General features: G+C 49.7%; 1 protein-coding gene across 1 annotated transcript; it reads left to right on the top strand.

Annotated features, from left to right (window-relative positions):
- Window positions 1–359: 359 nt before the first annotated feature.
- On the top strand, window positions 360–11613 carry CLRN3 (clarin 3). Its single transcript, XM_045876322.1, has 3 exons — window positions 360–833; window positions 7149–7328; window positions 11085–11613. The coding sequence occupies exons 1-3, from the start codon at window positions 605–607 to the stop codon at window positions 11363–11365; spliced, it is 690 nt and encodes a 229-aa protein (XP_045732278.1). The 5' UTR covers window positions 360–604; the 3' UTR covers window positions 11366–11613.
- Window positions 11614–12834: the final 1221 nt, after the last annotated feature.

The raw sequence follows: 12834 nt of genomic DNA, 5'->3' as shown, positions 1-12834 counted from the left end.
GCAAATATGATCTAGTTTGGAGGAGGAAATTTGAAAGGTACACCTCTCTAGTAAGGTCTAAAAGTAAGGAGGTTGTCAACTTTGCTCTTTTCATTTCAAAGTGTTTTCAGCAAACGCTTGATCTTCTTAGCATTCCTTTTTGAACTGTTGTTAGGGTCGAGTCCTTAACAGGTAAAGCAAGTCCATGTTGTTGGTTGCTAGAACAACACTGTGGGAGGACAGGCCCTCATGTGTTAGGGATTCTAGTCCTGACATGGTAGGCTGAACTTGCTTCGAGGGCACGTGACAAAGAGTTATAAATTAATTGTGTGATGGAGGAAGTCCTTGGGAATACCGTGCCTGCTTGTTTCTGCTGGTTGGCGGTCACCATGGCAACCCCTAACTGCAGACCAAAGTTCAGCCACTGTAAATCTTTATGACCATACTCATAGTCCAATGTTCCTTGGGGCATTTTGTCCCTTGAAGAGCTAGCTTTTATATTTTACAAGAACTGTTCATTCGGACTCCTTTTCTAAATACTGGACTCCAAATGATAAGGTCCAAACATAGTACAAAAAATCATTGCTTTCTGTGTTAACCATAGGACCCCTACTTTCCTGAGAAGATGCCTACGACGAAGAAAACACTGATGTTCTTATTGAGCTTTTTCACAAGCTTTGGGGCGTTCATCGTAGTCTGCTCTATGCTTGGGACCCAAGAATGGGTCAGCAGCAGAATAGCCATCAGTGACTCTTCTTCAAACGGTAGTCTTGTTGTCGTCTATGGACTCTTTCGTGGTAACAGTCGTCAGGAATTCAGTCATGGACTTGAGGAATCAAAGAAGGACTTTGGAGGTAAATGAGAAATTAATTTGAATGGGTATAGCGAGATTGCATTAACTGGGTAAGACTCATGTCATCCTCTATTTGGGCCAAATAACTGTACAAAAATGATTTCCTTGTAAGCTCTGAGATGGCTTGTAGATATGAACATATATTTTTAATTTTGAAAATTCACCCACATTATTATTTTAGCTTCCTCGGTTCTGGTTGTGTCTGTTAGCACCACAGTCTAAATAATTCTGGCGGAGGCTCTGTTGAACCAGCATTACCAAGTTTACTGACAAGTAATTAATTAAGTAAGTATGTCTAGCAGGAATATGGTATCCAACATAGGAGGATAGTAGGAACAGTATTTTTAGTTGTATTGACTGCAGATTTTTATTCATTTTTTAAGATTTTATTTATGTATTTGAGAGAGAGAGTGAGAGAAAGACAGCATGAGTGGGGTGAGGGGCAAAGGGAGAAGCAGATTCCCTGCCAAGCAGGGAGCCCAACGCGGGGCTTAATCCCAGGACTCCAAGATCATGACCTGAGCAGAAGGCAGATGCTTAACTGACTGAGCCACCCAGGCGCCCCTAAAAGCAACATTTGTAAATCATTTAGCACCTGGGATGGACTCTGCATCGAGCAGTGTTGCATGCAGGTAGACAGGCATTATCAGCCGTGACTCGGCCATTCCCCGCTGACTTAGAAATGGGCATCATTTTCTACCTCATACAAATGTAGTATTTAGTTTGAGTTGAACCTTAAACCCTGAACAATGTAGTTCTATCTCCAAGTTACGAAATTTATCTCTTAGACATTAGCAAAAGCAACGTCTCTTCCAGTGGTCCAGTAACATTACACGCCTCCTCCAGTCCCGGCCTCAGCATCTCAGGAAAGCGAGGAATATTCCCTCTGCAGCAACCCGAAACTAAGACTTGCAAACATGCAGTCACACATTCAGTATGTGAATAGCATTTTCAAAACCAGAATGTGTACCAGTTCCTGAGCCTCCAGACACACTGAAAAAATTTTAAATATGAGATAACAGCCGGTGAATTTTTTGATTTTCATGCTGTCTGTTTGGAACCAGTTGGTTCCCATCTGAGAGACAGGGCTTCAGTGAGAGCCCTGATTACCTGTATCAGGAAAGCCGGGGAGGCCAGGGCAGGTCCGAGCCTGACTCTAAAGCCCTCGCAGGGAGAGGCTTAGTCTAGAACAACCCTGAGGGCACAGGGCCAAGTGCGCACCACGGCGCCATATGGCAGCGTGAAGGAGGCTCACTATTTGCATTTGTTTTGCCTGCGTCTCTGCTTTTACTCTTTGTAACCACAGAGCTATGGTCAACTTTCTCAAGTCACTGCCCAGCGTCCAGGTGCTGTAGATCAGCCGCCCCCCAGTCAGAGAGGGTACAGCACAATTGTTCTGCTGACGTCTGCTGAGGGCCCCCCAGAGCCTCGGGGGTGTTCACTGCTGAGGGTTTTAGCCATCACTGGACTTGGAACATTTGTAAACGGTTCTCCAAGGTAGGGGAAAGTCACATAACTGGAACGTATGTCATGGCGTTCAGCTGCTGCAGACCCATGGATGTTTTCCCTTGAGAGCAGAACTGGAGACCGAGCATAGCTGTTGCCCAGCTGGTTTCTCGGGACCACATGGGGCTCATCTCAATTCAGAAACCAATCGCTGGCAGCAAAATAAAATCTGTATAAATGCCACTTCCTTCCCCAGCAGTGATGCATCAACTTTTCCATTTAAGACGTTAACATTATCAGCTTCTTGCCCAGGATGAGGTCACACTGAAAATCTCCAAAGAGGGGTGAATATTGCAAAGCTCGCCTGTATTTCTGCCTAGGACTTACCACATTGTGCCAATTTGGGCTGTAGATTTTGAGATGACAACACAGTACGAAGTGACAATGGCTGATTTCAACACGCCAAAAGAATCCAGCCGCCAATAGGTCTACTGGTAGGGAAGATAATCCGTCAAGCCTGGCAAGGAGACTCTCCAATACGTGACTAGATTATGTGGCCGGCTCAGCCCAACAGGAGATCTACTAGCTTCATCTGGTGGCCTCTCGGTTTGTCCAATATCCAGATGAAAATTACGGTCCTTGTGTCCACCAGTCAGCACTTTGCTTTTGCTACTCCAAAAGTTCTGGATATTGAATTTCAGTCCAAAACACTTCCCTGAGCAGCTGCTCCGTGAGGGAGGGGCTGGGACACCGAGAGACACTGCACGTGGCTCCTGGGCTTGGTGAACTTGCCATTGCTTCTATCTAGAGAAAGGCCCCCGTCAGTTAACTCAGGCAGTGCAGGTCGCTATGACAGCAAGAGGAAGTTGCACCCAATCTGCCCGCCCGCACCCCTCCCCCAGGTCTCTTTTCTCCATCTACCCCGTTTGTTTTTAGGGGACTCAAAATTGCACTATCGGCCCAAGCTAAAAAATAATTAGAACAGTAAATCTGCTGCAAAAATCAATTAATTGCAAGGAGACAAACCAATGAGGCTTATTTCTTCCTTAGTACTCCTACTCACCAACCCCACCCCCCATATTCTTACACTTTTCCGAGGAGAAGCGACTTACTGTTTGTCCCCAGAGATATGGCCACGTTGGGTGATGGAGTTTAACAGGGCAGAAAAATGCACGCCCCCTCCTTCTCCGTGAGAGAACCCAGATAAATTTCCCAGAGGCTGGGCATGACAGCTGCGACTTCTTGGAAGACCTCAAAGGCTCAGCTTGTCAGGGGTATACTGTGGTCCATGGGTTGAGGAGTCTGCCGGGTAAGGCTCCCTGATGACCAGGTGTCCGAGGAGAGGGTGCGGGCAGTTCCTGACCACCCACAAAGCCACGGGCTCTCCCTCAAGGTCTGAGGACTGATGGGAAACCAGAGCTAGGAAGACCCTATGGCGAGGGGCTCCTGAAGGGTTAAATCTCCATGCACAGAAAGCCCGATGTCCACATGACGCATTTCTGTACACTGCCCACCGCCCCCAGCACATTTTCTGCCTCCCAGCTGTGGGAGCGATGGCCTCTTTCCTGAGGTTGCCAGAATCCGGGCAATTAGTTCCAATTGTGAGGTGGTTTTCCTGATTCCAACGCTTGGCCCTGAAAAAGAAGAGGAAAGAACGGAATGTATTTGCTAATTTTGTAGGCCGAGAGGAGCTGTCAGATGCTGGGGGTGCTTATTCTATTTCATTCTTGCCAACTTTCCCTGAATTTCCAGCTTTCATTGTCTGAGTTCTGAGCCAGGAGGGGGCTGAGGGATATGGCTGTCATACCTGTGAGGCAGGAAATTCAGATGCTGAAATAGAATTTTAAAAGATGGCAGTTAAAATTAAGATAAATTGTTCCATTAATACAAAGAAAAGTATGAGTCAGTAGCCTCCAAATTGATGCCCTTTTGAAAAATTGTGTCTGTTAGATCTTACCAACAGTCAAAAACAAAGCCTAACCTAATTGTCACTTTCTAGTTTACTCTGAAAAAGTGGAACATTCACCATTTGCAAATGAACATCCATTTACAGCTTTTAATAAGTGTATAAAGCAGAAATACTCTCCAGGGCAAGCCAGAGGTGACATTCTCCCCCACACTGAAATGTCTATTTTTTAGTTAAGTATCCAAATTATTTCTCACTGGCTAAACGCAAAGTTTATTTAGTCCCCAGCAAATTTCTGATTAGAGCTTCAGGCTTCCTCCTTGTGGCCTGGGAGGAGCAGGGTGACTGGGATGGGAAGCAATTCTTCCTCAGGGTGAGAGTTGGAAACTCCCCAGCATTCGACCCTGCACCTCCGAACAGGTGCATCCTACTTCCCGTTTTTCCCTAGTCCTACTCTTGCGTCATCATCCACTCGTTTCAAGACAGATGCGCGCTACATTAGAACCATGAGAATCCCCCGACCCCTGCATCTCCACGGGGAGAGTCTCAGCCTGAGCTCAGGGCCTTCAGAACGGCCCAGCCCATGCGGTTCCCCAGAGGGTAGGGGGCTCATGGGACCCCAGCCATCCCCCCACCGGGCCACAGGAGGTGGCAGGCAGGACCACATGTTTTATTTAACCTACACTCCTCACCGAGGAGCAAAATGTTCTCGGGCCAAGGGCAGTGACGTCATTGGGTCCGTCTTGCTGGGCTCACAGCTCCCCTCTTCTGGCCTCTGTGTTCTCCCAGGGGGTTCCCAGGGATGCGTGGCCACACCTGCCTGGGGTGGCTGCAGGTCTCCGACTCCGCTTCTCTTTCCACCAGTTTCGTTTCTGTAGCCTCTCGCTGTGCACTGTCGAGAGGCAGGAAACCTGCCTCCTTCCTAGAGTACTGCCGATTGAAAATAAAAATCAGAATTAACAATCTAGATGCTCAGAACCGGAGAGAGGAGAGATCCGGCACAGGTGGTGCCCGCTCTAAGCCGGGGGGGGGCGGGGGGCGGGGGGCTGTGCCTCTCTGTCCAGTGTGTTGTGGGGCTTTGGAGTCAGGATCAAGTGTGTGCAGAGCAGGGGCCAGGCGGGCAGGAGCTTTGGAATCACGCCTTACAAAGAACATTCTGGAGATGTGGGCTATTAATCACACTGGGGTTTATGTCTCTCTTCAATGACGAGAGAGGCTGCCAGACAGAGAGGAACGAGTAGATTCTGAGTTGCTCCAGAGGAAGCAGAAGGACTCTGGGCAAAAGTCATAGAGACGCATGTTTGGGCCCAACACAATGAAGAGCTTTTGTTTATTTATTTGTGCGTTGTCGTTTTTTTTAAGTCTAAAGTTTAGTTAGTTAACATACAGAGCAATGTCGGTTTCTGGAGTAGAACTCAGTGATTCATCACTTCCCTACGACACCAGTGAAGCGCTTTTAAATAATGAAGGCGACACGGCATGAAAAGGACCACCTTGCAAAGAGTGAGCCCCTTGCTGCCAGGACACTCGTCAGGAGCAGGCTTGGCTGCTCCTTCCCTGGCACGCACCACGTCCTGGGGCCCCTCCAGTTCTCGGGGATCTCGTTTTTTGGAGCTCTGGTTCAGAGAGCGAGATAAGGAGCCCCCAAGCCCTCAAACGATATCTTTCCTGGCTTTTCTGGTTTCTGTTCTTGAAAGCTGCTGTGTGACAAGGCTGGGAGGGGCTCCCCGCTCTCTCCCAGGGGCCTGGGAAACAGGAATGGAAAGAAGACGGTTTTTACTTTCTCTTACCAGACCTCCCCCACCCATCATGGTTCTTACATCTCACAATTCGCAATGACTTTGTTGGCATCTTACAATGAACTCTGAAATCTTTTTCCCAGATTACTTTTTCTGTATATCATTGTGGCTTTCACAGAACATCCTAGTAAACACTTTATTTAATGTGGTGGCAATCACCCAAGGCCCTAAAACACACCCGCAGCCTTTGGGGATGTTTTATAAATGCGTGGCTGGAGTTACAGGTAAGTGTGGGGACAGCATGCCTCTGGGGTCTGGTCATTTTGTGTTGTAAACAAAGGAGCAAGCAGGGGAAACAGATTCATAGGGACAGTGGCTGGTTGTGGTTGGAAACAGGAGGATGGCAAAAGCAGGAACTCATGGCTAATGGCCCAGGGCATCTGTGTTTCATTTGGCACGAATGCATATCCATGTCTGGAGCTCCTTTGCACTTAAGAAAAATGCACATTTTATAAAATGTTGTGTGAGCTCAGAGGAATTGAGCTTGGGAAGAATTCTGATGGCTTACCCAGGGGTCACCTTTTGCATTTAAGCCACATGGGCACTGGGTCCTCTCTAGCTCCAGGGAAGTGACGTCGAGAAGTGTGGCCGACACCTCGGTTGCACCCACACCAGTCTTCTGCCTGTCCCCAAGGCCATCTTTGCCTCCCAGCTACCTGGTCACCTCCATCAGCCCCTCCCCTCCTGGCCTTCTGTGTAATGGGCTCACCTCCGAAATCTCTGGGTGTGCCAGATCCTCTCGGTCACAGGTTTTCAGTAAGTGTCCCCAAGCGGAAGCATAGTAGTGCTGCGAGCAAGAGAACACCGTCCATGAGGAGGTGATGCCCGCTGTCAGGCATCTGAGGCCGGAATGCCCTGAGGAGGGGTATCCAGCCCTGCCGCAGCTTATCAAGGAGGGCACCCTCTTTTCTCGGGGAAATTAAAATTGGGCTGGCTAGCCAGTTATCCAAAGTCCTGTGGTTGCACACATGCAAGCAGGGAATGAGGATCCCGAGGAGCCACCCCTTCCTGCTGGTGCATACTTGGGAGGTGCCCCCTGCAATTCCTACCCCCAGTGCCCGAGAGGAGAGAGTGCGGGGGACTGCCAGGGTGTGGGTGGTGTAGCCCTCGGGTCTACGGCTGGTGTTTGCTTTTTGTGCGACGTGCTTACCACACGCTGCTTTAGTTTTAGAGAAATTGAACAATTCTTCCCAAAGAACGCTGCATTTGGTGGTTATCCTGTTCCTGGTCCTCAGCCTGTGCACTTCGCTGCTCAGCTCTGGGCTCACCTTCTACAACAGCATCAGCAGCCCCTATCAGACGTTCTTGGGGCCGGTGGGCGTGTACACCGGGAGTGGACTTGGTGGTGAGTATCCCCGGGGACACCGGGCGCTCTGCTGACAAGCACGACCTCTGTGTCTCGGTCTCTCTGGTGCTCCGTCCCACGCAAGAACACACGCGATCCCAGGGGACCCGTGGAAATTAGGCAGACCTAGTATGTGCCAAGTTGTGTGCTGGGGCCCGGGGTTTATATCTGTAAGCCTACAGAATTTATGAAGCATCTTGGAAATAAAATTGTTTTAAATGCCCTGGTAGAGAGACAAGGAGTGACACGTGGACAGGGTGTTAGCTGTTGAAATATGTAACATAACGGGCGCCTGGGTGGCTCAGATGGTTGGGCGTCTGCCTTCGGCTCAGGTCATGATCTCAGGGTCCTGGGATCGAGTCCCGCATCGGGCTCCCTGCTCCTTGGGAGCCTGCTTCTCCCTCTGCCTTTCTCTCTCGCTCTGTCTCTCATGAATTAAAAAAAAAAAAAAAAAAAAAAAGTAACATAAGCCAGTCTTTGCTATTGAGTATCAAACGTAAGGAGTTAAACACAATGCTCCTAAATGGACAAAACAGACTGTTGACAACAAAACTCCTGCTATGTGCTTAACTCCGAATTAGGTTCCATATAACGTACGGAAGTACACAAACACACACACGCACACACTTATTTACTCTCCTCACCTCCAAATAACAGCCAGTGTGGGCTAAAATCCAAACATGACACATCTGTATGACTGTCCCACAGAGGACCACAAAGAAGGTCATTTAGAGACTCTGGGGTCAACACCCTTCTCGTGGGTGACCTGGGAGCTCCCGGTGCTTCTGTAGGGTGTGGCTAGGTCACTTTGTTTGTGTATTGTCAACGTTGGGGTCGGGGTGCAGCTCAGATGGGAAGCAGGTCCCAGCTTCGGTCACAGTATGCGTGGCTCTCCCTGGGGCTTCTCGAGGCTCGGCAGCCACTGCGAATGCCCAGGACGGCTGCCAGCCGGCCCACGCCATCCGAACTCTGACTCCCTTCGGTGCTCGTCTCTTGATTTTCCCAATGCTCTCTCTGGTGTTAAGCAGCGAGCTGGTCCCCTTAGAGGCAGGATGGCTGCCAGCAACCCCGGGAGAAAGGACCTCTTTTCCCCTAAATCTGACTCTCCCTCAAATTTTCCTTCCCCACCCCTGGAGCGATCTCCATGGCCACCAGTGGAGCTGACCTCGCCGGCTGCCCCACCCAGTGTCTGGGACCCTGATCCCCTGGGGCTGGGGCTGGGAGCAGCTCCAGGAGGAAAATCAGGGGCCGGTTCCAAAGGGGGTTTGGATGTGGGGCCGCAGGGACAAGACGGGGACCACGTCGCCATGCTGCGGCCCATGGGGCTCAAAGCCCATCGCTTCATCAAGCCTGTTCCTGCAAGGTTGGAGTTTCCAGCTCTTTGTCTCCACAGTTGAGGATAAGCTGACTTTGCACCTGGCAGAGGCCGTTGCGTGTTTGTGGAGGAAAACATGAAAAACACAGGGCCTGCGGCCTTCCCCTCAATCCCCGCCTACTTCTAACAACAAAGAATCCTCTGACAGGGACAGAGCTCCTGCGGCATTCCTTTCCGGCTTGGGGCAAGTTCTAACACACAGAAGGGGCTGTCAGGTGGGCAGAGAAACAACCCGAGACATGGATGTGTAAGGAGGAGCTCTGCTTTCTGGCAGGGGTCACGGGGAGATCTTTGTGGCTTTGGGCTTCACGTCCGGCCTCCTCTGAATGCCCCTCCTGGCCTCTTGATCCCAGTGCTCTGGGAAGCCAGACTTTGGCCCTGAGTTTGCCTCTGGGGACTCCCAATCTTCACGTGAGCTTTGAGTGTGCAGAACGTAGTGGAAACTCTAGGTGAGGCTCGGCCTGCAGAAGGCTTTTATGCACAAGCATGCCATTGACATATCCTTGCTTTGGGTCATCTTGGCAGGAGACTTGGTCCCCTTGGTCTCTTGAGCCAGAGGGAAGTGCCGCAAATCCCCATTGAGGCTGGATTTGAACAAACTCCCCTTGGCTGCAAGGAAGAGGACCTGGGCTTCCTAGCATGGTTTGTGGCTCGGAAGGAACAGGAGCAGATTCTGCTTGGAGGAAAACACAGCAGCATCACAACCTCCCAGGCTCCTGTGCCCTCTGACCCCAGCCTGCCCTTCGCCCCCACAGCGGCCTGGCATGGCCCGACCCTGACCACAGGGGACATAACTGTGGACTGAGAGAATGTCGGGGCCTGACAGAACTTTGCAGATTGTTTGATCCTTAGCCCCGGAGCCCAGAGAGCAGAAAGTGATGGGGCAAGTCATATGGCCTGGTGGGGACAGGCCAGGCCTGGAGCTCCCCCTGCTACCACAGGGCCCCCTTCACCCCTCTGCAAATCCCCTGCCTCAGAGCCGGGGACGCAGACAGGGAGCGGCAGCTCCTTCCTGCCGGGGCTCAGGTCTGCACATGTCAGCAGCGGCCCCTTCCCGATTCAAATCAAAGCCAAGCCCGTCCCACTGCAGAGAAAAGTGTGTGACCCTGTGTTCACCCTGCCTCTTTGTGACTAAGCTTTTATAAGAAACTTCACAAGGGCATAATGAAGGATAATTAGGGAGTGTGAGACGCGTAGAGCTTCAGAGGAGGGGGCTCTTGTATGTCCAAATTACTGAGAAGTAAAACCATCACGCTGAGCATGAAAGTCCATCATCAAGGACAGTCCAAGCGTTCTCCTCACACAAAAGCCCTCGAGTCAGGGCCTTTGGAGGACTGGGAAAAGTTTCTGGGTGTGGGCTACGGCCAGGACACGTTGACCCCGGAACGTCTGTCTAGTTGTGGGTAAATATTCTCAGAGATGGGCAACCGTTCCCTCCGTCAGTCTTGGAACATTCCATCAGCTCAGAGAGCATCCCACACCCTCTGGCCTCTGCCACCTCCCCACTCCCAGCCCAGCCCCATTCCAACCAACCACGAATCTACTCTTGGCCTTGGTCAGGCTGATTCCCTTTGGAAGGTGAATGAGGTCCAGAGAAGCACACAAATCACCCGGGGCTGCGTGGCTGGAGCCTTGGAACCTGGCTCTCTCTGACTCCAGAACTCTGTTCTTCAACTGGGCCAAGGTGACTGTCCAAAGTCACTACCAAGACACACTCTCCAGGGGAGGACATTTGTGAAGAATAAAAAAGGGAAGAGAAGACCATTAACAAGTTCTCTTCTCACATGAGTTTAGCCAGGAGACCCTTCCTGGTTAAACACCATACTCCACTGCAAGCAGAATGAAAGCCCAGCCTCTGAGCCAGTGTCTGAGGCTCTCCGGGGTGGTCTTCCTCTGTAATCGGTGCTCAGGACCCTCAGAGCAGCTCCCCATGGGCCAGGTCCTGTCTCGAGGTCCCAGGGCCCCCGTGTGTCTTCGTGTAGACTGCCTCTTCTGTTTGCAATGCTCTGTCCTTCGCGTCCTTGTCATCCATCCAGTCCTCTCTAGAAAGCTTGACTCTCCTGCCTGCTCATTCTCTGGTTCATTCCACATATCTCTGCCTGCACCGGCCAAGGGAGGGGTCCTCAACAGGCCCTTCGGAAAGGACTTGAACCGAATTTTCGCCCTTGGCCGGACGCTGCCCTCAGTCTTTAGCGGTTCGTGCCTAGAATCTAGCTCAGGTCTTACACTTCTTTTACATTCCAGTACCTAGAAGACTGTAAGCTCCCCCTCCCCGTGTACATGTTCCATACATACCCACAGAGCACAGGTTCCATTAAGAAAGAAAGTGACATTTAAAAAGGTATCACCGTATCATTTATGAGACTGAATCTTCTTTCCAGCCTTCTTCATTTTCGTGACCATGATACTGTTTGTGGGGAACACACAACCCAACCATCTCTCGGAAGCCCTGGCCCAGACGCTGTACCAGCAATATCCAGCAGCTGCCTATGGAAGAACGACCCACAGCTACGGTTACTCGTTTTGGCTAGCACTGCTTGTCATTCTTCTAAGTATTGTCTCTGTGGTCATCATTGTTTTCTACCAGAAGGCCAGATACCAGCGAAAGCAGGAGCAGAGAAAGCCCATGGAATACGCTCCAAGAGATGGAATTTTATTCTGAATTTGATGTTATATTATTTTGTTATTAGGTCTATTCTATTGTACATCAGCTCCCAAGCAGTGACTGACTCACTTGTCTGGGCAATCAGCAAGGTTAAGTGCGGCTCTGGCTGACTGTCATTTTGTGATAGTTGTGTATCTCATGACACTCCATGAATGATGTCACATTGCAAAGGGTTCTTCCCACTAAGGTGGGGACGACGAAGGGGACATCTCTCCAGTCCACGCAGTGTTCAAAGTGGTAGAATGATTACGAGACTATGGACCCTCACTCTCTAAGACAATAAAGGTTTGTGGTATGCACTTTTCCTTTAAGTAGCTCAAAGCACGTTAGCACCTGGGATCTCCTTCTCCTTAGGAGGGACCAGGTATTTTTATTCCACTGTATGACTGAAGACTTCCAGGTACAGAGAGATTCAGAACTCGTCTTTCCAGGACCAGGTATTGGAGGCAAAAGGTGGGCAAAAGTTTGGAATAAATGCCCTGGTCCTGTGGACCCCTGGTTGCTGACATAATTCAAACCCAGTAGTGGGTAGAAGTGCTGATATATGACCTTCAGATCCATTTTTGAGGTTCCAAGGGGCAGTTTTTGTATGGAAGAGACTAGGAAGTGAGAAGATTTAAGAAAGATAAAAATTATAGTCCTATAGCCTCCACACTAGGGAGGCCAAATGTATTTTTGGTTTAAAAGGATTGTGGTGAATTAGTCAAAAGGGAAATGTAACTTTGCAAGAAGTTCTAGGAACCAACCCTTTGCTGTTGACATAGTATAGTTGGTCGGATGTGAGTGGATCAGCCATCAGCAGATTCCGGCCCAGCCAGAGGGTAAGAAATGGCCTAGAGCACTGGGCTTGCAGGCATTTCCAGAGTGAAGTCTGGGCAGATGGAGAACACAGATGTTGGGTTGCCCTCTAAGACCGGGTGGGTAAAATTGGTTCACAGACTCAAAAGAACACAATGGGCCACCAGGAGATTTTTGAAAAGATTCAGAATGGATTAGACCCACTTTGCCAGTAGGATATTCTTCCAGAAAATCCCTTTGAAGATCTTTTGGGCTTGAATATCCCACAAGTCAGCCAGGTTTCACATTGACAGGATTCTGAAATAATGACCCGACATGTCTTGATTGAACCAAAGTCAAATGGAGCAGAAATTTAGTGTAATTTACACTCTTAGTGTAATTTACAAAGCAGCAACTCTTTGGACAGAAAGATCTGCTTTACGAAGCTATTAGGGATTCACGACCTTCTTATCTACTATTTTTTAACAATCTTAGAGTTAATATTTTTCATTCAAGAAACGCCCATTGAATACCTATGATGCGATTAGCAGTGTGCTAACGCGGGTTCCTTCCACGGCAGATTTTACTGTGGAGAAGTCAAGACAGGCATTCCAAGAGCAGCTGTTAAATTCCACATAAAACAGGGACTTAGTCACCAGACTGTGCTCATCCTCGGAAGGTCAGTCCTC

Source organism: Mirounga angustirostris, unplaced genomic scaffold (assembly GCF_029215605.1).
Source record: "Mirounga angustirostris isolate CCGP_5_RB_7025 unplaced genomic scaffold, mMirAng1.0.hap1 SCAF_6, whole genome shotgun sequence".
NCBI lineage: Eukaryota > Metazoa > Chordata > Mammalia > Carnivora > Phocidae > Mirounga > Mirounga angustirostris.
This window is presented reverse-complemented; position numbering and strand designations above follow the sequence as displayed.

Bases quoted from the DNA above. Each gene is read 5' to 3' on its own strand.
- CLRN3 (XM_045876322.1), top strand. From the start codon at position 605: ATGCCTACGACGAAGAAAACACTGATGTTCTTATTGAGCTTTTTCACA. The intron at 834-7,148 runs GTAAATGAGAAA...ACGCTGCTTTAG, and splicing joins ATCAAAGAAGGACTTTGGAG to TTTTAGAGAAATTGAACAAT. The intron at 7,329-11,084 runs GTGAGTATCCCC...TCTTCTTTCCAG, and splicing joins CACCGGGAGTGGACTTGGTG to CCTTCTTCATTTTCGTGACC.